This window comes from Sinocyclocheilus anshuiensis, unplaced genomic scaffold (genome assembly GCF_001515605.1).
Source record: "Sinocyclocheilus anshuiensis isolate Anshui unplaced genomic scaffold, SAMN03320099.WGS_v1.1 scaffold4, whole genome shotgun sequence".
NCBI classification, from domain to species: Eukaryota; Metazoa; Chordata; class Actinopteri; order Cypriniformes; family Cyprinidae; genus Sinocyclocheilus; species Sinocyclocheilus anshuiensis.
The window spans coordinates 1,771,755-1,795,896 of record NW_015554075.1 but is presented as its reverse complement, the minus strand read 5'-3'; the positions used below and the strand labels follow the sequence as shown (position 1 = coordinate 1,795,896).

The following is a 24,142-nucleotide window of genomic DNA, read 5'->3' as shown; positions in this document are numbered from 1 at the left end:
GTAGTTAACGTTACTTTAGGCCAAGTAGGCTATATGTGATCCTGGACCACAAAACCAGTCATAAGTAGCACGGGTATATAGCCAACAATACAGCTCTAAGTTCGTCTGCCTTTGGAAAGCTAGCGTGTCTCCGGCATAGTGATAACACTCGTTGCCTTCTCTAGTGCAGCTCAGCCAGGTCTCATCCATGGTTTCATGGTTGATTGGAGTGATGTTGAACATGTTGTACTTGGTGAAATCACGCTCACCGTGTTGCAGGTGTCCCTGAATCTAACAATGGGAATATCCAAAGAAGTAATCCGCAACAAATTGTGGCCTCTAGTGAAGCAAGCAAGAGATGAGGGGAAAAGGCAGGTTTTAGAGGTGCTTTCGCATATGGTCTCATCTCATCCCATTTGTCGATATTTGTGATATCACAAATCCCGGAAAATATGCGTTGTAGTCCAAACGAGTCGTCCGTTGTAGTTTTTGAAAAGTGATTTCTGTTAAATAAAATATCTCCTTTTGAAGTGGACTTTGAGCTTTGTAACTTTGCAGATCTTTTTAATGCTCAAACAGCAACATTACAGACTAACAAAAGTTGAAAAAGTGAAAAAGCATAATAGGACCCGTTTAAGATATTTTGTAAATTTCCTACCGTAAATATATCAAAACTTAATTTTTGATTGGTAACATGCACTGCTAAGGACTTGATTTGGACAACTTTAAAGGCGATTTTCTCAATATTTTGATTTTTTTGCACCCTCAGATTCCAGATTTTCAAATAGTTGTATCTCGGACAAATATTGTCCAATCCTAACAAACTATACATCAATGGAAAGCTTCCAGCTTCCAGAGATGTATAAATCTCAATTTAAAAAAAATTGCCCTTATGACTGATTTTGTGGTCCAGGCAGGGTCACATATAGAAAAACTGTAGAACTACCAATTAGTTCCACTTGATTAACTCTGTAAATGGAACTTTGCCATGACTATGACGCCACTATAATATCATATGGTCTGCATTCCACAGAACCATATAAATTGAGTGTAATCAATGCTCTGGTCAAATCACTCCTCTCGATATGTGTCTGACACGCTTTGCGCTGCTTTTATATTGCGAAGCTAGCAATGGATATCGTTGCAAGAAAAAGCGCCTCAGTTCCGTGTCTTCATGTGAAGACGTTAACCAGCTGCCCAAAGTATGTCGTCTCTTGGCAGAGTCTTGGCGACTGGGACAGACAGGATAGTGGGGATTGGGACAGTGAAGGCCGCCAGATAGACCTGAGAGCGGCTGGTGACATGTCCCTCCACCAAGGCGAAAGCTCCTCAGCCTCCGCCTCATGGGCCGATGATGACTACTGGATGTCTTGGGACATGTGGGACGAACTAATAGACTGGGATGAAGAAGAAAGGTCAGCGCCAGCCCCAAGAGTTCGGGAGCTGAGGAGCCCCATTCGCCATCCTGACAGGCGCAGGAGTGGAAGGAGAGATAGGCCTATAGCCTACTGTGGAGAATAGGAGAAAGCAATCCCGTATAAAAAGATCTGTGCGAACAACACAGGTCTCTGTATACGGGATGGTTTCTAAAAATTTAAAAAAGGAGGGATGGGGGTGTAATAGACTGGGGTCAAGAGGAGAGGTCAGCCTAAAGTGACCAGATTTATGAAATGGAAACAGAGAACGTTTAATATTTCAGTTGTCAAAATATCATAGAACTCTTTAGTATTATATATTAATTTAAATAAATAACTGTGCTATTGTGCAATAACAAATTTAAACTGTCAGTTAACAGTACAATTTGTTTGTTTGTTTGATAGTGTAACTGAGTTTCTTTTGTATTTATATAGACTTTCTTAGTATTTGCTTATTTGCACTTTTTCTTCCCTGCTGAAATTTCCCCATTGTGGGACGAATAAAGGTTTATCTAATCTAAATAAATACATTTATCCAATTTTTTAAAAATTGTTTTTCTAGCTTATCAAATGTTATTGTGCTTGTGGAAATATATCTTAAATATCCCTAATTGGGCTTGCTATTTTGTATTCATAAAGTATGTGCTTTCGGCAAAGTGTAAGTGGTATAGTTATGATGTGTGTTTGGGAATTACTGCATTGTGGCAGTTAACTTTGGGAACATTTAAAACGGTGTTTGCAAAACAATCTCACACCTTGTTCAGGCCCTGTTATCTTGTACATACAATCAGTACTACTTTAATCTAATCGAGTATGTCACTACCTTGAATGACACCGATAACTGTCTCTACACAGTCCTATGTTGGTCGGATTTTTGCAGTATATTTGCGGGCTGTTTTTAATGTGCTGTAAAACAGAGACATTTCCGGGGACAGCTACAGTCTGGGACAGGACCGTCCTGAAAACAGGGCCATAATTACTCAGAAGTTCACCCATTTTCTCACAACAGAAACACATCCATTCGCTCTTGTTGAATGCACATCACTGCTTTATTTACAGCAGTTATTTCCATTGATATCAAGATTTGACATCTGAAGCCGAAGGCGTCTAGATACTCCTGTGCATCTTGGAGCTGCTGGCCGATCAGAGGTCCAGGATGATTAGTATGATTTTCAGATTAGAAAAAATAAAGATTCGAGACAAACATGTAAAAACATTTCTACAACCGGCAATAACTCTCGAATGACAACATATCATCCATGTACAAAAACATCAATAATATATTTATATATACTTTTATCATCATCTATACCCACTAAAATATATCAAAGCAGCAACTATTGGTCAATCTGAGGAACTCTTTTAGTCAAAAGTCCTGAAAACAGTTTAAATATCCTTCAGCTGTAAATGTGTGAACACCAGGGGGGAAAAAAGAAGAGAAAGAGCACAGGTAGGCAAATAAATAAAAAAATAAGAGTCCAAAAATCAGTTCGTTCTCTGTGTAGTCTGGAATACTGAGCAGCAGGTAGAAAAGCAGTGTCTTGTACAGGCTTCCCCTGTATCCAGTTTGTTCTTGGAAGGATGCTTAATGTCATCCTACAGTACCCAAGATCAACAGGTTTGCCACCAAAGCCCAAAGTGTACAGATTGAGATAGAACTCCATGTTTTCATGACGTAGGCCACAAACAGAGTAAGGTCACTTTTTTTTCTCTTAATTTCTTCTAGATTCTGTCTTTTTCTGGAGAGAGTCAGGGAGAATCTGTTGGTGGATGAGGATATGTAAGGTTTAAAGCAGCCTTCTGGTTGTCTGAGGTTAATTTCACAGTTTGTTCCATTCGACCAGTCCTTGAAACTTGGCAAATAAAAAAAAAAAAAAAAAGACAAAAAAAAGCAGTTGATGTGTATCTTTTTTAAATACAAGAAGAAAAAAAACTGCACCCTGTATCATCATCATCATCATCATCATCATCATCATCATACTGAGGCAGTAAAGAAGAAAACGAATGTCCTGAGATTACTTTCTGAAGGGCTTCTGATATAGAGCTCAATAAAAGTGAATCTATAAAATGATGAAAAACAATCTAATATAGCTTGACGAGGTTAATAATATTAAGAAGGGTTAGATCGGGGTAGGGATAAGATGCATCCATTTTTCTTGCTGCCATTCATATGTGTATACTGCACGTGTTCCTCATAACTCCCCCGAAGGCCCACGGATGAGCCCTCATCCCCGTCTAGATAGCACTCCCTCTGAGAGTACGAGGAAGGGTCCAGCGGGATGCTTTCCATGTTCTCCATGTCCATATCAAACTCTTCCGTCTCAGGCGGCTTGTTCTCCTCACTGTAGAAGAAGGAGACCTCCTGAAACGAAGGATGCAGATCCTCCCGGAGCATCTCGATGATCTCCTGGAAGGTGGGCCTCATTTTGGGATTGTAATGCCAGCACATCTGCATCAGGTTATGCCTGAAAGAGCAGGAAAAAGGAGATATATGAGTTCAAGACTTATGCTGGGTTAAAGCAAATGCTGGGTATTACACTGATTAGATGTAATCCAATTCCAAAAATTAAATACTTGTAATTAGATTATATTACCAAAACACTCAGCCTACAGTTATTTTTTTAATGATTACATGATTACTTAATATTGACAAAATGGCAGTAATTTTTCATAATTCATTGATTCTTAATTTTTTTATTTCCTTGAATTTAACATTTTTAATTATTAGCCTTTCATCAATTTATGAACCCCTGCACTTCACAAACCCCAGTTCAGATGTTTAACGCATTTCATGCTGTTGATAAAGATTTTTTTCCCTCTTCGTATTTTTATATCAATTAGGGCTGTCAATCGATTATAATATTTAATCGCGATTATTCGCATGATTGTCATGAGTTAACTCGTGATTAATCGCACATTTGTATCTGTTCTAAATGTACCTTACATTAATACTTTTCAAGTTTTTAATACTCTAATCAACATGGGCATGGACAAATATGGATTTTTTTAAAGCTTTGAATACTCTAATCAACATGGGCATGGACAAATATGGATGCTTTATGCAAATGTATGCTTATTATTAGTGAAACCACACTAAACAGAGCATGAAGACTAGACATGTTTCAAAGGTCATGTAACTTGTTCATGCCTATTAGACACATGAAAAAAAGAACATAGAAATACCAGGTTCCCATTTCTTCTCTTTGTTTGCACTGAGCAATTTACTTACACAAGCCTGTTTACATTATTTGCAGGACAGGGCAGCTCACTTCTTCTGAACATGCAAAATGTACATGTATTATTTATTAATACATTTGTTTGCCTCTCTGTGCCCACATACTGTAATTTGATGCAGCCAAATTCTCAATAAAACAGTTTTCACTGTTATATTTGACTGTTTCTGTTGTCAGACCACCGAATTAATATGAAATAGAGACTGAAACGCGACCCATTAAGACTACAAAACCAGCTCTCCCTTCCAAGACGTTAATCTGCTCAGAAAATCCTGATAATCGAGCCATCGTCTGATGAAATCAAATACACATAAGATAAAGACAATAGTTGTGCTGTGTTTTCGGCTATACTTGCATGTAAAATTAGAGAAGCAACATAATATGTGTTTTAACTGAAAGCGCTGCTCCTCTCAGCCGATCGCTGAACTGAGCAGACGCAGAGAGAGGGGTGTGCTCGCTGGGAAAGAGAGACCTCGCGCTCGTGCGGCAGTACCGGCGAGTCTCAGAAACTAAATAAGGTTTGTCCAATTATGTATTGTTGCTAGGTGCATTTTTGAAAAAAGTCGCCAAGTTGGCAACACTGTGCATCTCCATTTCTCCAACTACGGGCTAGGCCATGGGTCAAACAGAACATGCGTGCTGTGTTAATCGCGCGTTAATAAAATTAGTGCCTTTAAAATGAGTTTGCATTAACGCAATAACCCGTTAAATTTGACAGCCCTAATATCAATATATTTTTGCATCAATATTTTTATATAAAAAAGATTATCCTATTGAAATCAATGTGATGACTTAGGTTAAAAGTAATCTTAAAAATAATAAAAAAATAAAAAATAAAAGGTCTTAACAACTTAACAGATTTTGTTACTAACAACAGCTACAGTAGTCAACTTCTGAAGTGGATCAAAACCTTTCATCAAAGTTATCCTAAAACCAAAATGCGTTCTTGTCTTAGGACAACTTTGATGAACTTTTTTGATCCACTTCAAATGTTGACTACTGAATAGTTAGCTATTATTTATATATAGCTATAATTTCCAGCTTCTTGCAAATATTCTCTTTTTGATAAGAAAGCAAAATAAATAAAAATTAAATTTAAACAACAAAATTATAAAGAAAATGTTCTTGAGAAATATAAATAATTCTTTTTTTTTTTTTTGGCATTTTTTGCCTTTATGATAGGACAGTTAGTTGACAGGAAGCGAAGTGGGAGAGAGAGAGGGGAGATGGGATCGGGAAAGGTCCACGAGCTGGGACTTGAACTTGGGATGCCCGAAGCGCAATGGCACTATACGTTGCCACGCTGCCCACGAGCCTATTGGCACTGACAAAAAAATAGCAATAATTCTCGCAAAAATGTAAATGTATTGCTAAATTTAAAAAAAATTATAATTCTTTCGTGCATCAGTGAAAATGTTGACAGGGCAAGTAGAAATTTTAACTACTTGTATGACTGGTCAGCAGAAAAAAAACAAAACAAAACACAGGCAATGTGTCAATAATATACTCACAATCTGTCTGCACAGTTGTCTGGTCTGTCCAGATATCCTCCCTCCATCACAAACTTAAGGACCTGTTCATTGGACAGCCCCTGGTATGGCTGCTCAGCCAGAGTACTGATCTCCCATAACACCACGCCAAATGACCTGGACAAGCACAGCATGGGTCGTGAGTGATTAAACATATGCTAAACATTGTCCTACAACAATAATGTATGTCTTTGTATGGATGTTTGTGTGTGTGCACACTGTCAGTTCACCAGCAGTCTGAGTGAGCTGTGAAAACTCCATCCTTCAGCGACTCAGGGGCCATCCATCTCACAGGAAGCAGGCCCTTCCCACCCTTTCTGTAGTAATCTGTCTCATAAATGTCTCTCGTCATGCCAAAATCTGACAGCAGAGAACACAAGACAAAATAACATAATTAGAAAGCTCTTACAATAATAGATGACACAATCCAATATACGAGATATATTACAGCACATCCTGCGCTTCAATACTTGTCCCTCCTTTATCATTATGATCTTGTATTCAGCAGCTCATTTTGAACTAGACCCAAGACTAGTTCCACCCAGACAGAGAATCATTTATCATAAAAGGACATAATTATACACTGTGGTTTTTCATTCACATGAAACCATCAGCTCCACACCTAACATTCATTGTACTATTTTTGCCTTCAAATGCAAATGTTCATTCAAGCATTGAAGTGTCACCTATCATGAAAATACACATTTTAACAAGGTATTTACACAGGAATCATAATTGAGGGACACAATGAATCAGTTCAGAGTGTCTGCATTTTGTTGATTGTGTTGACTGTTTATTGTTGTCCTCTTTTAAGAGCTGCTTTAAAACAGCAGAATTGAATTTTGTTTGCATCATTGAAACATTATTATCCTAACACTGTAAAGCTGCTTTGACACAATCTGTATTGTATAAAGTGCTATATAAATAAAGGTGACTTGATACAATAGTACAAGATATTGGTTATTTTGTGTAATGTTTTTTCCTTAATGTAAAATATTGAGCTACAGAAATAAATTTATATACATTTTTTGAAAAAAACTTTTTAGATTTTCAGTTTTCATTTAAATTTTGTTTGTCATTTTATTAGCTTTTTATATTTCTATATAGCTTTAACACATTTGATTTCAGTTTTAGTCATTTTTGCATTTCAACAAACCTATTTAGTTCAGTTAGTTATCAAGAGAGCATTTCTAATTATCTAATATTTATATATTATATATTTTTCTATTTAGCAATTATTGTTTGGTTTATTCTTCATACAATATAATACCTACTACCATACTTCGAACCAGTGTACGTTACGTCAGTACCTTGGATCGTTCAGAGCTCTGCATAAGAAATTTAGAGGCTGGAGCTCTTAAAACTTACATAAAGTTACTACCCCTATGATTGGTATTGTACCTCCAATTTTTACAGTCAAGTCTTCGGCCACCATGCAGTTCCTGGCAGCAAGGTCTCGGTGTACAAACTTCTTGGCGTTGAGGTAAGCCATGCCATCTGCTATCTCTGCGGCCATCTGAATCATCTCTTTCAGCGTTGGAGGAGGCCGACCTGGATTATTCTGTCAAACAGCAGAGAAACAGCTACTTATAACAAATCTAAAAGCTGTAGCAGGTCCGATAGCGACTCTTCTGCTATGGCTCGTTACCTCTGAGTCAGGTCTGAGAGAACGTAGGAAACTCTTTAGATCTCCATGTGTCATGAGCTCCATCACCACCAGAGTTGGCTGGCCTTTAGACACCACTCCCAGCAGCCTCACCTAACCCACAAAATCACGTTCGTTACCATCAAAATATGTCACAGTTCAACCAGTGTTATTACTGTTAACTACAACTTAAACTTAGTCTTAAAGACTATTTTCATAATTAAAATAAAGCTGAAAAAGAACATAAAAAAGCACATAAACTTACTAAAACTTAAACTAAAATGAAAACTGAAAATATAAATATAAAACCTAATTCAAAATATAAATAATATATTAATAATACTATAATTACACTGAGTCTAACTACAAAACATGCAGGACAGGAAGGCTGACATATAGAGACATGTCTTACCACATGGTGGCAGCTGAATGCCTTCATCACAGAAGCTTCGTTGAGGAACTCAATCCTCTCTCTGAGGCTGGCAGATTCGTTAACCGTCTTCACCGCGACACGGGTCTGCGGCTCACCTTTAACTATGTCCTTTCCAATGCCCTCATACACCATGCCGAAAGATCCCTGGCCTAACTCTCGCAACAAATTAATCTTTTCACGAGGCACCTCCCACTCGTCTGGCTCATACACTGCACAAACACAACAGATGTGCATGACACACAGTGCCATATTGAGATGGAGCAGATTTCATACAGGGGAGAAAGTCATTTTAAATGTGATAATCATCCTAAATCGATAACACTGTTAATGTGATCAACTCTGGTTCTATTAAAACAAAATTAAATGTGCAGCGACCACAGCATTTTCTGTCAGATATCATTAAGCACACTAAAAAAAGAAAGGAAAGTTGCTCACCCTCATCTGGGCTGAAATACTCTGGATTTGGAGAGGTATAAAGACGCCCAGTTGGACCTTCTGTTTGCCTGGTCAGACGAACACACCAAATTAAATTCAGATACCTCATAAAGATCAATTTCCTGCACTGGTTTTAAAGGTCACATATTATACACCTTTCTGGAGTTTTATTTGAGGTTTTGATGTCCTTAAGAATATATATTTGCGGTATAAGTACCAAAAACCATCTCAATATATTTTTACAGCTCCTCTCTCAGGAACTCTACTGAGAACAGATCGATTTTGGCCTGTCTAATTAATATTCATGAGCCTCTCTTCTGATTGGCCTGTTGTGTTCTGAGTGACGCACGGCCAGGCCAACCACAGGTAACTAGGGTCAGCCGACGTCACAGCGCTAGCTGGAGGCAGCAAAACAAAGGGGAAACTGGAGGCGGCCCATTCAAACCAGCGCAGATTCGGCTACATAAGGAGCTTAAAATATCATCTTGTTGATGACAATATGGGACCTTTAAGGATATTCACAAGAGAAAACACTTACTTTTTCTTGAACATGAAAAAGCCCACAACTCCCATCATGAAGAGTAGAACGCCACAGATCACAGGACCAATCGCAATCTTCAGTATGTTAGGGTCCATACCTGTTCATATATACACAATAGAAAAACTATAGAAAAAGTGTGCATATCCAAACCAAGTTTGGTACAGGTGCAGGGCACAATGGAGCAAATAATAATAAAGAAAAAGTAAATAAAAATAGCAAGTATCCATACACTGATAACAATTCACCAATATGTTATAGAAAGCCTTAAAGGGGTGGTTCACTGGGTTTTTTCTAGGCTTGATTGTGTTTATGGGGTTCAGTCTAACGTGTTAATGCTTCGTTTTTTTAAAAACGCATTATTTTTCACATAATTTACCTTTTATTTGTAAATGCTACTGCTTATGTTAGCTTTTAATATACAGTTTTATCCTGATTAAAGCTTTAATACAGTTTGGCAACTGCACGCGCGTCCATGTTTAACGTTTCTCATAGCTATGTGAAGATAAATGTATAACTGGAACAGTTGAGCTGAATGCTCAAACAGCAACATTAGACACTAACTAACGTTAAAAAAGTGAAATCGCAATGAACCACCCCTTTAAAATAAAAAAGAACAAGCCTGGTGCTATGGCAAAGGGGGGCCATTGCCCCCCAGAAATAATTTGTGCCCCCTCAGTTTTCTTAACGAACTTATTTAAACCGTTAATGGATAATTAATTGGAGGAGCATGGGCACATCGTCTGAGGCCTGGCCGGAAATTTGTCCCAGACCGGCATTAATATTTGTGGCTTGAAACAGCTGGAAAATTGAAAGTGTACTGCAGTTCTATGGATGTTTTGCCATTTAGGTAGGGTTATTAAAGTTAACTAAAACTATTAAGAACATTTCTGTTAATTGAAATAAAGTTGAAATAAAATAACAAATATGAACGGAGAAAAACTGAATCATTTAATACATATGAATTAAATCAATAGCCCTATTTGTGAAATATATTTGACTTAATTCACAGATTAACAAAACAAAAGAAAAACTGTGACAAATTCAATATGCCGAGTTTATCCATTTTTCTTATGCGCAACAAGTTCACGGATGGGAAATCAATACGGCAGAATGAGACATCTTTTCGTTTTCTTTATTTTGAAAAGCACAGTGTATTGTCGTTATTGTGACTGTACACAAATAAAAGTAGACCCTTTATAATTTCATAATGATGTTTCAATCTTATCTTTGTTTCTGCTGTTGTAAGGAATGAAATTTAAGAATCAAGTGATCATGCAGGCGCCTCACGCATACACACACAACATCAGCATACTTGACGTCGCAGCCTGTTCATTATCAAAATAAAATAAGCCAACCACACATATAAGAAGTTACACTGCTCAATTTAAATAGTCCGAAGTACAATCCATTGTGTTCACCCACCAAACATTGCACATGTGAAGGATGATTTACATGCACTGAAGTGAAGTTCAAAGCATAAATAACAGTTTAGCATTGAAATACATCATGAATATGGAAACATTATTGAGTGGATTCATGCCGAATAAGAGAGGTAGGCTATGTGAGCCCAATGCCCGTTTCAGTTTCGGCAGCAATGAATTCATTTTGGGTTGATGTTTGATTACTATCCTATTTTTCATTATCTTTCTGAATACTGTTAAATGTAAAGAATTTGTTATGGAGTGAGAGGAACTAAAATAGCTTTTAGCTATGTTTATCTGTATTTATAATGTTAGTAAACATTCAGCTTTATTTACCGGCATTTTACATTAGGCTATTCATGAAAGTAATAATAAAATGCGACTTGGCCTTTACATGGCTTAGCCGTTTTTTTTGTCTCTCAAAAACACAATTTTATAAAAGGTATTTTTAAACCATGCAACAAACATTTTAAAATATCTTTAAAAATGTACTTTAAAAACTAGTCAACTTTTGTATGAATGCGCGCGGATGCATCCGTGTCTGTTTTGTCATTGTGCATTATAATTAGTGCCCCACCCCCAGAGGTTGAAACTTTGCCCCATTATATCAGTGTGTGCATATTTAGTTTTCCCACATATACAGACAAAAAAACCTTCTCAAAATTCGGTTATGTGGGTCTTATGCATAATTTAAAAACTGAAAATTCAAAAAAACTGGAGATTCATAAGCATTATATACATGCTGTGTGTGTGTGTGTGTGTGTAATAGCGTCTTACGTAGGTCTTCCACATAGAAGTGTGTTGGCTCTGTCCATGATCCATTGCCTGCCAGAGAGGTGGCTCTGATCCGCAATGTATAGTTCCCAGGATGCACCACTCTCAGCTTGCAGCCTCCGTCTGCAATATAATTCTTCCTGGATACGCAATGGTGCAGCTCCTAAGACATAAAGGCACGCAGTTAGATAACCCACACTGCTGTGCACATCGGACTGAAGACGTCCATTAGCCAGTGGCAAAGTCTTGGCTTTTATCATGGTTTTAAAGTCCATCTCACACTAATACATCCAAATATTACTCATCAGGCTTTAATGAAACTGCCAGAGGTCAGCGTAAACAGTTACAACAGAGTGTTTCAAATCCATCAACGGAAACAAGTGCATGTGCCACTAAGTGCAAAACCGTCATGTTTTGTTTCGCTTACAACAATTATTAGCCTTTATATAATCATCCCTTGTTTATCCAAAGCTTTTCAAAAACAACATTAGGAACATTTCCACTGTCTCTGGCTAGATTTCTCCATGGTTACAGAAATACACAGCAATGATGCAATGATGCTAAAATAGCTTGTTGATTTGGAGCTAGCACATGTTGATTTCAACAGGATTGATAAAAATCAGATTTAAAGTGCAGCCAGCGTTTATGGGAGCAGAGAGCCTGGAAAGAATACAGACTTCGATCTCATGTAACATCTCACCTCTGTATCTCCCAGTCTCTTATAATGGACTTCATAGAGAATAATCATGCCGTTAGGGGCCTTAGGCTCCATCCACCGGATGTGTACGGAGTACTCAGACACCTCACAGATTATCGGCCCTACAATGTCATCTGCTTTATCTATAAAAACAGATAAAAAGATAGTCATTAAAAATATATTCACTATACTATATGAAATAAAACTGCATCATAAAATAACAATCCCATACCTTCAGGCATGGTGCGGGCACTGACATAGGCCGCCATACTGCAGCGAGAGGGGTCAGTCTCATGGTTGCAGGCATGGATTTCTATCTGGTAGCTGGTAAAATGGCGCAGATTAGAGATGACCGTCGACTCCTTGGTCTGAACAATCAGGGAAATCTTATTGGCTTCTGCTTCCTCCTCTGGGCTACGAGTGGCAGAGCCATTGGGCAGTGAAGAGGGCGTAGTGAAAAGACGAGACGAGGTCCAGTTGGCAATGCCCACCAGAGAACGACGCTGTCTTGATGTCCTAGAGACACAGAAACACGCAAAGAGGTACTAGATTTAGATTCAGTCTTGAATGGCTGTGGATGTTGAAAAAGTGTGCATATGTTGTGATATCAGCTGAAGTGAGTCATGTAATAATGCATGTAAATTATGCAGCCTTGCCCGAAGATCAAACAATCTGATTGACTGCGGCAAAACAAACATTTAAATGGCAGTTCTATACGTTGCAGCTCTTTTTGAGTCCATTAATCGAATGGTCATCTGCGCTAAACAGATGTTCAAGTCACAATCTTCAACTCTTCAAAGCAACTTGGGAAAAATCAAAAGGGATATGACAAATGCCTTATGACGCAGAGTCTGTTCTTTCTTCGGCTCTGTGACTAAGCTAGCTTCACTACAGCTCAGAAGGAAAAGGGCTTCCATTATCACTTCATTGTTGAATACAGACCACAAATGACTGTATAATTACATAAAAAGCGTGGCAAATTATGGTTTAGGAAATATATGGAATCTTAGAGTGACTATTCATTCAACACCTTTGAACAAATTCAAACATTAGCAAGTTCACTTGAGTGCAGTTGTCCTACTGTTGACATTTCCTGTCGAAGCAGGCTGTTTGCGAGATTATTTACATTGTAAAGAGAATCAACTGGACAAAAAATCTGGCTGCGCAAGACGACATATCAATATACATGGGCATTCAGATATTTAGTGTCAGTAAGACTTTTTTTTAATTATACTTGAACTTATAAAGAACACAGAAAACTGATCAAAATGACAGCAAAAAAACATTTATAACATTACAAAAGTTTTCTATTTCCAATAAACACTACTCTTTTCAATTATATATTTATCAAAGAGTCCATGGTTTCTTTCAAAAACATCAAAGAAAGCATTATAAAGAAATATAAAGCACTAAGGACTATTTTCAACAGGGTTTAGCTCCAACTTGCCTCAACACACCTGCCTGGAAGTTTCAAGTATACCTAGTAAGTCCTTGATTATATGGTTCAGGTGAGTTTGATTAGGGTTGGAGCTAAACTCTGCAGGACACCGGCCCTCCAGGACCGAGTCTGGTGACCCCTGATTTAAAACATTGATAACAAAAAATGTTTTTGAGCACCAAATCAGTGTAGTAGTGGAACGATTCGTAAGAAAAATTTAACTGGAACTGGAACTCCATTTTGAAAATAGAAAATATTTATTTTAGACGGTAATACTTTTTCAAAGTATTACAGTTTAACTGTAATGTTTTATTGTTTTTCACTTTATTATCACATTAATGTAGCCTTGGTAGGCAAAAGATACTCTTGCAAAAACACTACACAATATTACCGACCCCAGACTACTGCACGTTCATGTATTTGACCCATTATATCAGAAGACAAAATCTAAATGTGTATATTTGCTAAAGGTTATTATTTTGGTCATCTTTTAAGGAGTACAACACAACCATACATGGATTACAAGCCACAAAATTCCAGTTGATCGAGTTCATTACTCACATCACCACTAGAGGGAGAAGAGGAGCATTTCATGTGGTTGGTTTTAACTATTCCAGTGGTAAACCACTATCAGAGCACCACAGCCTTCAGTTATTTCCTCAAATATAAGAGCTCAGGACAGGAGGATTCAGCTCGTTTGGTGTGTTTTAAGAGCCAAAGCATTTCCGAGGATAAAATCATTTTTAGTAAAACCATATTTTAACATCTAAATAAAATGAACTGAATACTTTTTATAGTCTGTAAAAGCACTGTGAATAAAACGTGCAGACCAGCTGCAAGACAACCATAATATTTAGAACAATGAAGGGTAGCGAGACAAACCGTCTGTGTAGGAGTCTGCACTTCCTCTGAACGCGTCGTGGTCAACATTGTCTATCACTACTACAGAGCAGACAACATCTTCAAAACAAAGATTACACTAAACCAAGGCCTGTGCAAGGCATGAGAGAAAGTTTGTGTGAATGTACGAGCGTGCATGTGTGTGTAGGAGTGGAACGGGATCTTTAAAGCCAGCTGTGAGCTTCTGAAGGCCAAAGATACACAAAGACAGTGAAAAAGCACCTAACAAAAACACATACTCAAGGTCTTGCTGGAGTCAAAAACAACTTGGTACAAGTCCTTATGCAGATTGAAATAATGCCATCATCTCCTGTTCCGTTGTTGTCTCCTTTTTGTAGTTTTAAATAATGATTTGATATGTATTTGCCGCCGTCATGGCTATAATGCTTCTCCGAAGCCGCTTCTTCTTCGGCTTTTGTCGTGGTTACACCAGCAAAATGCCCTGTGGACACTGCTGACTAGCGGTTTGCATGTGTACTGCACGTTGACGCGGACAACGACGCAGAAGTATAAATGAAAACTGACGCATAGCCTACGGCGTAGGTCCGACACAGAAGTATAAATCAGCCTTAAGAAGTTCAACCCTGAGCTTAGAACTCTGGAGAAAACAGATGAACACCATGAACCACTTGAGAATCTCCACCTAGAGGGTCATGTTAGGTGAACAATCTGACAGCTGCATCTCAAGGGTCTCTGAATGGAAAAATATAATCTGTTTCTAAAGCCTTTACCCTAGGACTAACTAAGAACTATTTTGATAATTGATCAAACTGTTGATAATTCTTGCACAATGCTCTGCTTGAAACAATGTGAAAACTGTCCATATATGCAAAAAAAAAAAGACCTATGTATGATATATACTGACTATATATGTAAAAAGTCTATATAATTTATGCTATATATTGCCTAAAAATAAAAAAGTGTATGCTATATATTGTCTACATATGAAAAATGTTTATATAATATATGTAATATACTGTTAATTCATGAATGAGTCTACATAAATGTTTCTATGCTATATATTTCCTATATGTGGAAAAAGTGTATATAATGTGCAGTATGCTAAATGGTCTATATATTACAGTGTTTATAAATGTGATATTATTTATATATGAAAAAATGTATATAAATGTTTGCTATATATTGCTTGATGCATGTTGCCCATAAATTAAAAAAAGTTTCTATTATGCATTCCATATATTAAGTATATTTAATATATGCAATATTGTCTATAAATGAAAAAGTTATGAATAATGTGTGCCATATGTTGTTTATATATGAAATAGTCCATATAATATGCGCTATATATTGAGCGCAAAAAAAAAAGTTTTTTTTTTTTCATAGAAAACAATTTTTTACTACTCAGTGGTGTAGGTTCTAAATGATAATTTATAAATCAATGATTTTCATTATCAATTACACTTTAATTTTTGCAATTGTAATCTACACTAGTTAAATGAGGAACCAGAAAGTTTACCTGAGCTCAAAGACTTCATTATGGAGGTAGTTCTCGAAGGTTTTGCGGTACTCTGTCTCTTCCGCCTCTTTCTTCAGCTCTTTCTCTGTTTTGGGGCAAGCGCAGCAGCGGCTATCTTGGCCCTGCTCTTCGGTTTGGTTCCACTTCTGTTCCTCTTCACTGTCCACTTGGGTGGGGGCTCTGGTGGGCAGCTTCATACCTGAACAACAGAAACACAAGGCTCAGACTTTGTTCTGACATCATTAGAGATAACAGCCAGAGTCTTACCAACCCTTAACTTTTGAACGGTAGTGTGTTATGGTTCTACATTATGTATATTTTCTAACCTTTCTGACAGTAATCAAACTTATAGAGCTCGCTGGCTTCTGGTTGCTGCTGGCAGAAGACCAGGTAGTGTGTGATGTTTCCGTTTGGATCATTAGGGGGCTTCCACTTCAGTATGATCTGAGATGAAGAGTTTGATGAGGATATGGGGTCCAGGGGCACAGATGGTTCTAAAAAAAGAAGAAAAAAAAAACCACCTCAAACAAAGGTAAATTAAAATAAAATGAATGATTTTAAATGAGAACAAGCCAAAAAAGTAGACTAGCAGACTAAACTCAAATCTGCCTAGACCACATTGTCAGACTGGGGCACCAATGAGACAAGAAGAATAACGACAGCTTCCGTCTAAAAAGGAAGAAGTGGAGGGGCACCATTGATGTCACGGCGTGCAAACCCAACCGTTTGCTAAACCAGAAAAAAAAAAAAAAAGAGAAAAACCCTAAAGCACTACTTTCAGCTCTTGCCAACCAGCTGCCGAAACAACGTTCTCAACTTAGTGAATAGTTATGTGGTTTATCAGGAGAGAAAGACAAAACAAGCTCAAAAGGAAGCCAGACAGACACCTGGCAGCACTGAAAGCAAACCACATTCGTTTTTTCTCCTAAATCACGGCCGCTGATTTCACCCCGCTGAAAGTCATCAGCAACCTATTTTACCAGCCTTTGACCTCTTTTATTGCCTTCCATGCCAAGCCTACACAATAAACACTGCTACTGGAATCAGAAAACAACTTCAGAAGTGACTAAATTCAGTTTAAGCAGGTTTGAGACAGATCATGCATACAAATGCTTCAAATTCAAACCTCTAATAGAGAAAATGATTGTTTTGAGCAAGGGTGTACTTTCTAAATTTCTAGGTTTGTCCTCTCCACTTTTGAAAAAATAATCATATTTTTAAAATTTAATTTTGCATGACAGCATAGGGAGTCGTAAAAAACGCCATAATCTTCCTATGACGCTGCTTCTGAAGCTCTTACTGGTAGCATTGGTGCGGACATAGATGATTTCGCTCTTCGCTCCATGGACTTGGTGTTCATCAGAAGCGGAGAGCTGGGTTTTGACCATGATGGCGTACTGCATCCACGGCTTCAGAGGGAGGATGAGGTACCCGGGTTCCTGCTGTTCCTTTCCATCTGTGGCGCGAGGCGGAGGGTCTACATCTGCTATGACCCAGCTGTTAGAGCCACATGCATCCTGACCATCAAACTCAGTCACGTTCTTATATGGCCTATAGAAGCAGAGAGAAATATCAACAAATCCATACACAGAAATCATCACTTCATTGCAATGAACTCAATCTACAAAAACTAAGAACAGCTATAAAAAGAACCTTAGAGTCAGGGTAGATGACGTTTTGAATACGGTGAAAATGAAAACGAGGCGGAAGTACAGGAAGTACAGTCTGTTTAACTTGGTATGGACCATTAAGTTGGCACAAACTTAAAAAAACACAAAATACAGACTTCACTTAAAACTTTCCAGTGGGCAAAACGCTCTGGATTTTGGACAGTACTTATATTCCTCACAACCTCATTCAAAACACAGTAAATAAACTGTCTACATTGATTAAGCTCCATATAAATAGTTGAGTCACTTACGCCTCTTTGTATAAAACCATGAATCCCAGGAGGTCTCGAAAATCTGGTGGCCAGAAAGGCTCCCATTTAATTATGATCTTGTCAGAAAGTGTGCGAATCTGTGTGAACTTCAAAACCTGGCTCTCACCTAGTGAAACAGCAACAAAAATGCATTCAGATTTATTCAGAAAGAGCATATGAGCATAACTGAAACGCAAGGCTATGCCTTCCTCACATGAAGCCTGATCTCCATTGGTCTTTGAGACAATGTCATTCTTTGTTTGCCGGTTCTTAGTGCCCGTCACCTCCTCCATCTTCCGGATCTCTGACATGCAGAGTTTAGAATTATGATGGAAAAACATGCGACCCTGCTTGATGGTTAGGTTGTGTTTGGACCAGTCCCACAGCTGACGCAGGTTCTGGTTATCGAGGGCATAGAAGGAATAATTCCTGATGGGAAAGAACACAGCACACGAGTGAGGACGAGGGAAGAGGAGGGAATATATAGATGACATGGGACCATTAGGTTTGACAAATCCAATGACAAGACTCGTACCCAACTTCCTGTGTCTCTCCATGGATGATTCGGAGCTTGCGAAGGAAAGATAGAGAGACTAGGGCATATGAGTGTCGTACAGTCAGGTAGCCGGTAATCTCCTCCAGCTGTCCCAAGTTAGCTTCCAGCTCTGCAGCAATGTTATCTAACAGGAAGAAATAGAAAAGAAGAGCAAGTTTAAAATCTAAATTTTTGAAAACCTGCACTCTGATGAAGCGTATGTGTTTTTGTAATTGATTACACAAGCAATAATTAATGACAAACCATTGAATTATTGGAAGTAAATGCACACCCAAGGTGGTAATGCAGTCACAGTACAAAACAGAGAAATGTATGATGTTATTAATTATTACATTAATTATTTATTATTATTATTATACCCCTGAATAACAAACAAATTAATAATTATAAGTTTTGTAATAATTATTGTGTATATTTTTATGATTATTTAAATTATATATATTTATACTCTAGAATAATTGACAGATTAATAATTAAATAACAGAACATTTGTGTGTGCGTGTGTATAAATAAATAAATACATAAATAAATAAAAACTAACGACATTGATGTTTAATTGCTAATCTTTATGCCGAGTTCACACTGCACAATTTTAGCCCGATTTTTCACTCGCCGACAGGTTTTGCGAAATCGCCGACAAATGCCTGAAATCGGAGGCAAATCGGTGCTCGTTCACGCGAGTGACAATCACGCAGTGTGAATTATCAAAGACGCGATCTGATGGAATCGCCGACGCCTGTGAAATATTTGGCATGCTAAATATATCCGCGGGTTGAAAAACGACACCACTAACGTGATATTTAGGCCCTGGAATGTGAATTGTACCAGGGGAACCCCACCAAAAAAATGTGTATTTTACCCCCCGAACGCGATTTTTACAGGGGGACCTCTCGAAAGCAATTGGGCTATTTTCAGGCTAGTTTTGAGTGTCGTCGTTCCATCGTGCAGTGTGAACACAGCAACAACTGAATGCTACCCCAGATAGTCGTTCAATGTGAAACCAACAGTGATGCGACGTCTTTGAAAATCGTACAGTGTGAACTCGGCATTAAAGGATAATGGTTGCCACAGACATTATCCAATTATATAGTTTAGTCATACAATAACATTTGCAGAATGCTGATTAACCAATCAGAACCCTGAATTCAAGAGAGCTGTGTAATAAAGACGTCCATCTACACTTGCACAAAGAGGAGAAATTGTATTAAAGAGTTTGTTTGTTCTTACTCCCTCCGCGGATGTTGATGACCAAACTGCCATTGATCACAGTGCATCCTCTCAGAGCTTGCGCCGCAGTGACTGAGTCCACTGTCTTCAGCCCCATACACACTTTGGGACAGAGGCCAGCGCAAGGGGTGCAGTTCAACCTGCGGCACAGAACACAGAGTCACATGTACACAAAGCCGCATGACAAACAAAAGTCATTCACCCACACGTGCTGTGAACAGAACATGGAAACAAAGAAACACAGATATGATGGAGTGTTTCTATTCTAGTTGACATTGAAGCAAATTTGTGGCATTAGGACAATAACGGATTGTTTGTGTCAAGGACGTGGATCCTGTTGTGCAAAGTGTCAGCACTGGGAGCGGGGGGCGCGGGTGACCTTGCAGGGTAGGCCGAGGGTGCAATCAAGGATGAATGAGACGTTCTCTCAGACGTGCCAGAGACACAGCTTAATCACTGATTGTTTCTGTAGATACGTCAGGCCTGACTGAGGAACTGTTTGTCTTTTGTGCAGGATGCTTTCTGCGCCACTGTTTCCTGTGAAACTACGCTACGCATATTTGTACGACAACTGTAATAAAGTGTGAATCCACAAGCAAAACAAAGGATATGGAGGCGTGGATTACATGCTAAAAGTCTTAATTATAATAGCGTCACAACATGTGAAGCCATGCCAAGAATGTGCACAAACCACCTATCGGGTAAAGCGCAAGTAATGGGTTGTCGCTGTGTTTTGAGCCTCTTTGCTCTTTTGTGGTACCTGCCAAAAAGGACGGAATGTGCTGCGGTTTATCCAGCTAATCTGAAGCGAAGCTGGTGCGTGGGTGAAAGCCGTATTGCAGACATATCAGAGAGTCCAGTATGCCGTGTCACCCTGCGGCAGGGATGCAACTCAGAGTCGTTTATCTATCAGTGGCCAGACGGCACTCCCTGTCTATGCAGCTGACAGACAGAGAGACACAAGCTGATGAGACAAGGGTGTCGAAACTCCTGATATCTCAATGGAGGCCAGATAGCATGCTGAGACTGTAACTGAGGGCGGCAGTGCGGGGCGAGAGGCCTGACCCCTGTGCTGTGTCTGTCCAGCCTCTTTGATTTGTGTGTCTGCTGTCTGAATTCCCACAGTGCACCCACACTGCCCAGCCTAGGGGTCAAACTGGCACAGGGGAAGCAAGAGTATCATGAGAAAGAGGGAAGGAAAAAGAGTAAGAGAAAAGAGGAGTGTCCTATCTGGCAGAACACGCATTTCAGTTCTCTCATTATTTACCCACCTTAATTTTTCTTCAACCACATGATTTTTTTTATTCCAATGAACACAAAAGTAAATTTTAGGTCTGCTTTTTAGATACAACAAAACAGGATGGTGATTCAGACTGTCAAGCTCCAAAAATGATAAAAAGTGCCATAAAAGTGGTTCATACAACATCTGAAGCCATGTAGTAGTTGCATCTAAGAAACTCATTACACACAAAACATAGTCTGTTACTCAAATAAAGCTACAGAATGGCTTCAGAAGACTTGGAATATAGTGAAAGAGACATAAGGGGTAATTTCCTTTGATTGCTTGAAGATTGCTTATGCTTATGGTGCTTATGCTTTCTGCAGATTGTCAGTATGACTTACCATTTTGTGTTGTTGCAGTATGAATAAAAACAGCTTGGGCATTACACATTTTCAGCAGTAGAATAAACTATTAGATGGGTTTGAAGTGAACTGAGGGTGAGTAAAAAATTATCGAATTTTCATTTCTGGGTAAGAAAAAAGTTTTGGCTCAAAGGTGCAAAATAAATAAATAAATAAAAATCTGGTAGATTCCACAAATACACACTCTATGAACAAAAAGCATCAAATTCATTTTTTTTTGCAAGCAAATAAAATCACTATTATTATTATTATAGGAGATGTTTCACCAGTGCCCGATATTGTTTTGGAGGTCTCTTAAAGCATAAAATGGACATTTCATTAATTTTGAGCACACTACAATTCAAAAGTTAAGGGTCTGCAAGAATTCATTAAATTTATCCAAAGTGACAGTAAAGACATTTAAAAGCAGCATATTAGCATGATTTCTAAAGGATCATGTGACACTGAAGACTGGAATAATGGCATCACAGGCAATTACATTTTAAAACACATTAACCAGAAAACAGTTATTTTAAATTGAGATAACTGTAATACAATTTTAAATAAAATTGTAATAAGTTTTCTGTAATTTCAATCAAATAAATGCAGCCCTGGTAAGCATATAAAAATCACCGCGGTTTGGGATAGTCACGGTTTCAAAACCACAAAAATGTTCCATTATACCGTTGCTGCGGTATGCGCAGTTTTTTTACGTGTCGTCAAAGACGGAAAGTGCAGGACTCCCTCAGTTGTGTGCAGCGAAGAGCGTAGCGAGTCACATGACCCCTCCCTCTCCGGTTGGTGCGAGCGGAGTCACCTGTGTGTAGGATGGCCAAAGGAGATGAATCCCTGGAACTTTTTCCCCCGTCGAAAAAGACGAAGTCTGTCGTATGGGAATTTTTCGGGTAACATAGACTAACCATGTTCCGTACACAATGATGTTCCGTACAGATGACGTTTTAGCGCCGATCGCTAAATAAATACTTCCAAGTCGAACATACTCTATATATCTGTGTCATCTTCGGTTTTCTCCCTCTTTCACCTCCGATCAAGACAGAGACCCACCCGCCGTTTGTTTCAGTGTTGAAATAAATACTATTTGGCTTGCTACCGAGGCAGATAACATGGCTAATTAACTAGCTAACGTCAACTAGTTTCCTCCCTCACGTTACTTCACAGAGTGAGGAATAGCAGTCTAAAGTACGTACTGTAGCCTACTTTTCTGCGATTTAGTACAATAATTAAATTTAGCTGGTATCACGTCTATATCTTTAAGCCTCCTGCCATTGTTTACATCTGTTCAAAATCAAGCATTTAAAAAAAAAAAAAAAACTTTGCCACTGTTTCAGTGTTGTACAGAGAGACCGCGCGCACGTGTGTGTGTGTGACACTTGCGCTCTCTCTTTCCTTATGTTTGTATGTGCACACATCCTCGTACCTCACCGCTCCAAACCATAGCTCCAAACTTAATCCGGGAAAGGTGAACATTATTGCATCATAACTTGGACTGAAAGATGAATGTGTAGAAAGCGAGCATGTCTCCAAAAACCTTGTTGAGCTGCAGGTTTATGCATGCATTTTTTAATTAATTTTTTTATTTTATACAGAAATTATGTTTTGATTATATTTTTGATTATTGAGCTGCAGGTTTAGGCTCACTTAAGTGACTGCATTTAATTAAGAAGAATTTAATTATTTATTCTAATTATTTAGCCTGACATGTTTACTGTTCCAAAATGTTCTATATGTTTCTTAAAAATAAAATGTTCAGTGGAGAAAAAAAAGTCGTTTTTTTTACCCAGACATTTAAAAATAACATTTTAGAGCTGTAATCGCAATACTGTGAAACCGTAATATTTTTTTTATCTAAGGTTATCATACCGTCAGAATCTCATACCGGCCCATGCCTAATCCCAAAATGTCTGTACAGAACTTAATTTTTTTCTCTCTGCTGCTCTTCATATCACAACTCTGAATAGTAGCTAAAATGTATTTCTCATTCAAACAAGGGTACTATTTTGCTATATTGAAGTATGCGTGATACATTTTTTTTTTAAATCTTGTATCTAAATATCTTGATTGTATGCTCTGCTGTTTTCATTGAGGGCTTTTGCTGGTGTCTGACCACAGCTGGACCAAAGAGCTTCTGAAAATCAGAGATTTGAGAATGTCAAAAACCATTTATATGAACAATCGTCCATCCTTCTGCATACAGAAACACATGTGTGTGTAGAAACAGTGTGAGAGGTAATAAAGCTATGAGACATTGGCTATCCTGCATTTCCACCACAAACAAACAATACATTCTGTGTAAAACTATGTAAAAGCTCTGTAAAACAGAGGTTAGCGGTCTGTTGTAGTCATCCTATTCCTGCTCAGAGCTTTTTTAAATGGGCACAAACAGCACTGCCAAGCCTCACGCTAAGTCAGCGCTGCTTTAAAACTCACACTCATCCTCTCATTAACATACAACGTTCCCTTTCTGACACACTCTCTCACTCGCTCTGTCCCAAATAATCTTTTGTGCACTCAGACAGTCGATTGAGGTCAGTACAGCCCTGATCACTCTAAGCCATCTTTGCAGTTTAGCCCTTTTCTTCACTTCTTGTTCCTCTTCCATGAATGAGACAAACAGGAAGGATGCATGAAATCCCTGCTGAAAAAAATGTCTTAAACCGGCCTAAGCTGTTTTGCTGGTCTTAGCAGGTCTCCCAGCCTGGTCAGACTTGTCTGGCCCGCTGGTTTTATGGGGATTTTGAACATTTTTCAGACTGGGAGACCAGCTAGACCAATTTAAACCTGCTATACCACTAGGGATATGGTGGTATCAAATTTTCATGTTGCGATTAATTGCTAATGCTTTTATCACGGTATACGGTATTATCACGGTATTGAAGT

At 38.4% G+C, this 24,142-nt stretch overlaps 1 protein-coding gene across 1 annotated transcript in view; it reads right to left on the bottom strand.

The window, feature by feature from the left end:
• Nucleotides 1-2,419: 2,419 nt before the first annotated feature.
• Nucleotides 2,420-24,142, bottom strand: part of LOC107668948 (insulin receptor-like) — a 57,420-nt gene continuing 35,697 nt past the window's right edge. Inside the window, exons 4-21 of the mRNA XM_016461015.1 lie at nt 19,622-19,761; nt 18,374-18,518; nt 18,053-18,267; nt 17,839-17,965; nt 17,218-17,468; nt 16,244-16,411; nt 15,918-16,116; nt 12,335-12,618; nt 12,106-12,245; nt 11,409-11,568; nt 9,208-9,307; nt 8,670-8,737; nt 8,214-8,443; nt 7,805-7,915; nt 7,558-7,717; nt 6,387-6,516; nt 6,139-6,273; nt 2,420-3,859 (exon numbers count right to left, since the gene is read on the bottom strand). Of these exons, the coding sequence (XP_016316501.1) occupies nt 3,505-3,859; nt 6,139-6,273; nt 6,387-6,516; nt 7,558-7,717; nt 7,805-7,915; nt 8,214-8,443; nt 8,670-8,737; nt 9,208-9,307; nt 11,409-11,568; nt 12,106-12,245; nt 12,335-12,618; nt 15,918-16,116; nt 16,244-16,411; nt 17,218-17,468; nt 17,839-17,965; nt 18,053-18,267; nt 18,374-18,518; nt 19,622-19,761 (3,118 nt within the window). The 3' untranslated portion in view covers nt 2,420-3,504. The remainder of the gene's footprint in view (nt 3,860-6,138; nt 6,274-6,386; nt 6,517-7,557; nt 7,718-7,804; nt 7,916-8,213; nt 8,444-8,669; nt 8,738-9,207; nt 9,308-11,408; nt 11,569-12,105; nt 12,246-12,334; nt 12,619-15,917; nt 16,117-16,243; nt 16,412-17,217; nt 17,469-17,838; nt 17,966-18,052; nt 18,268-18,373; nt 18,519-19,621; nt 19,762-24,142) is intronic.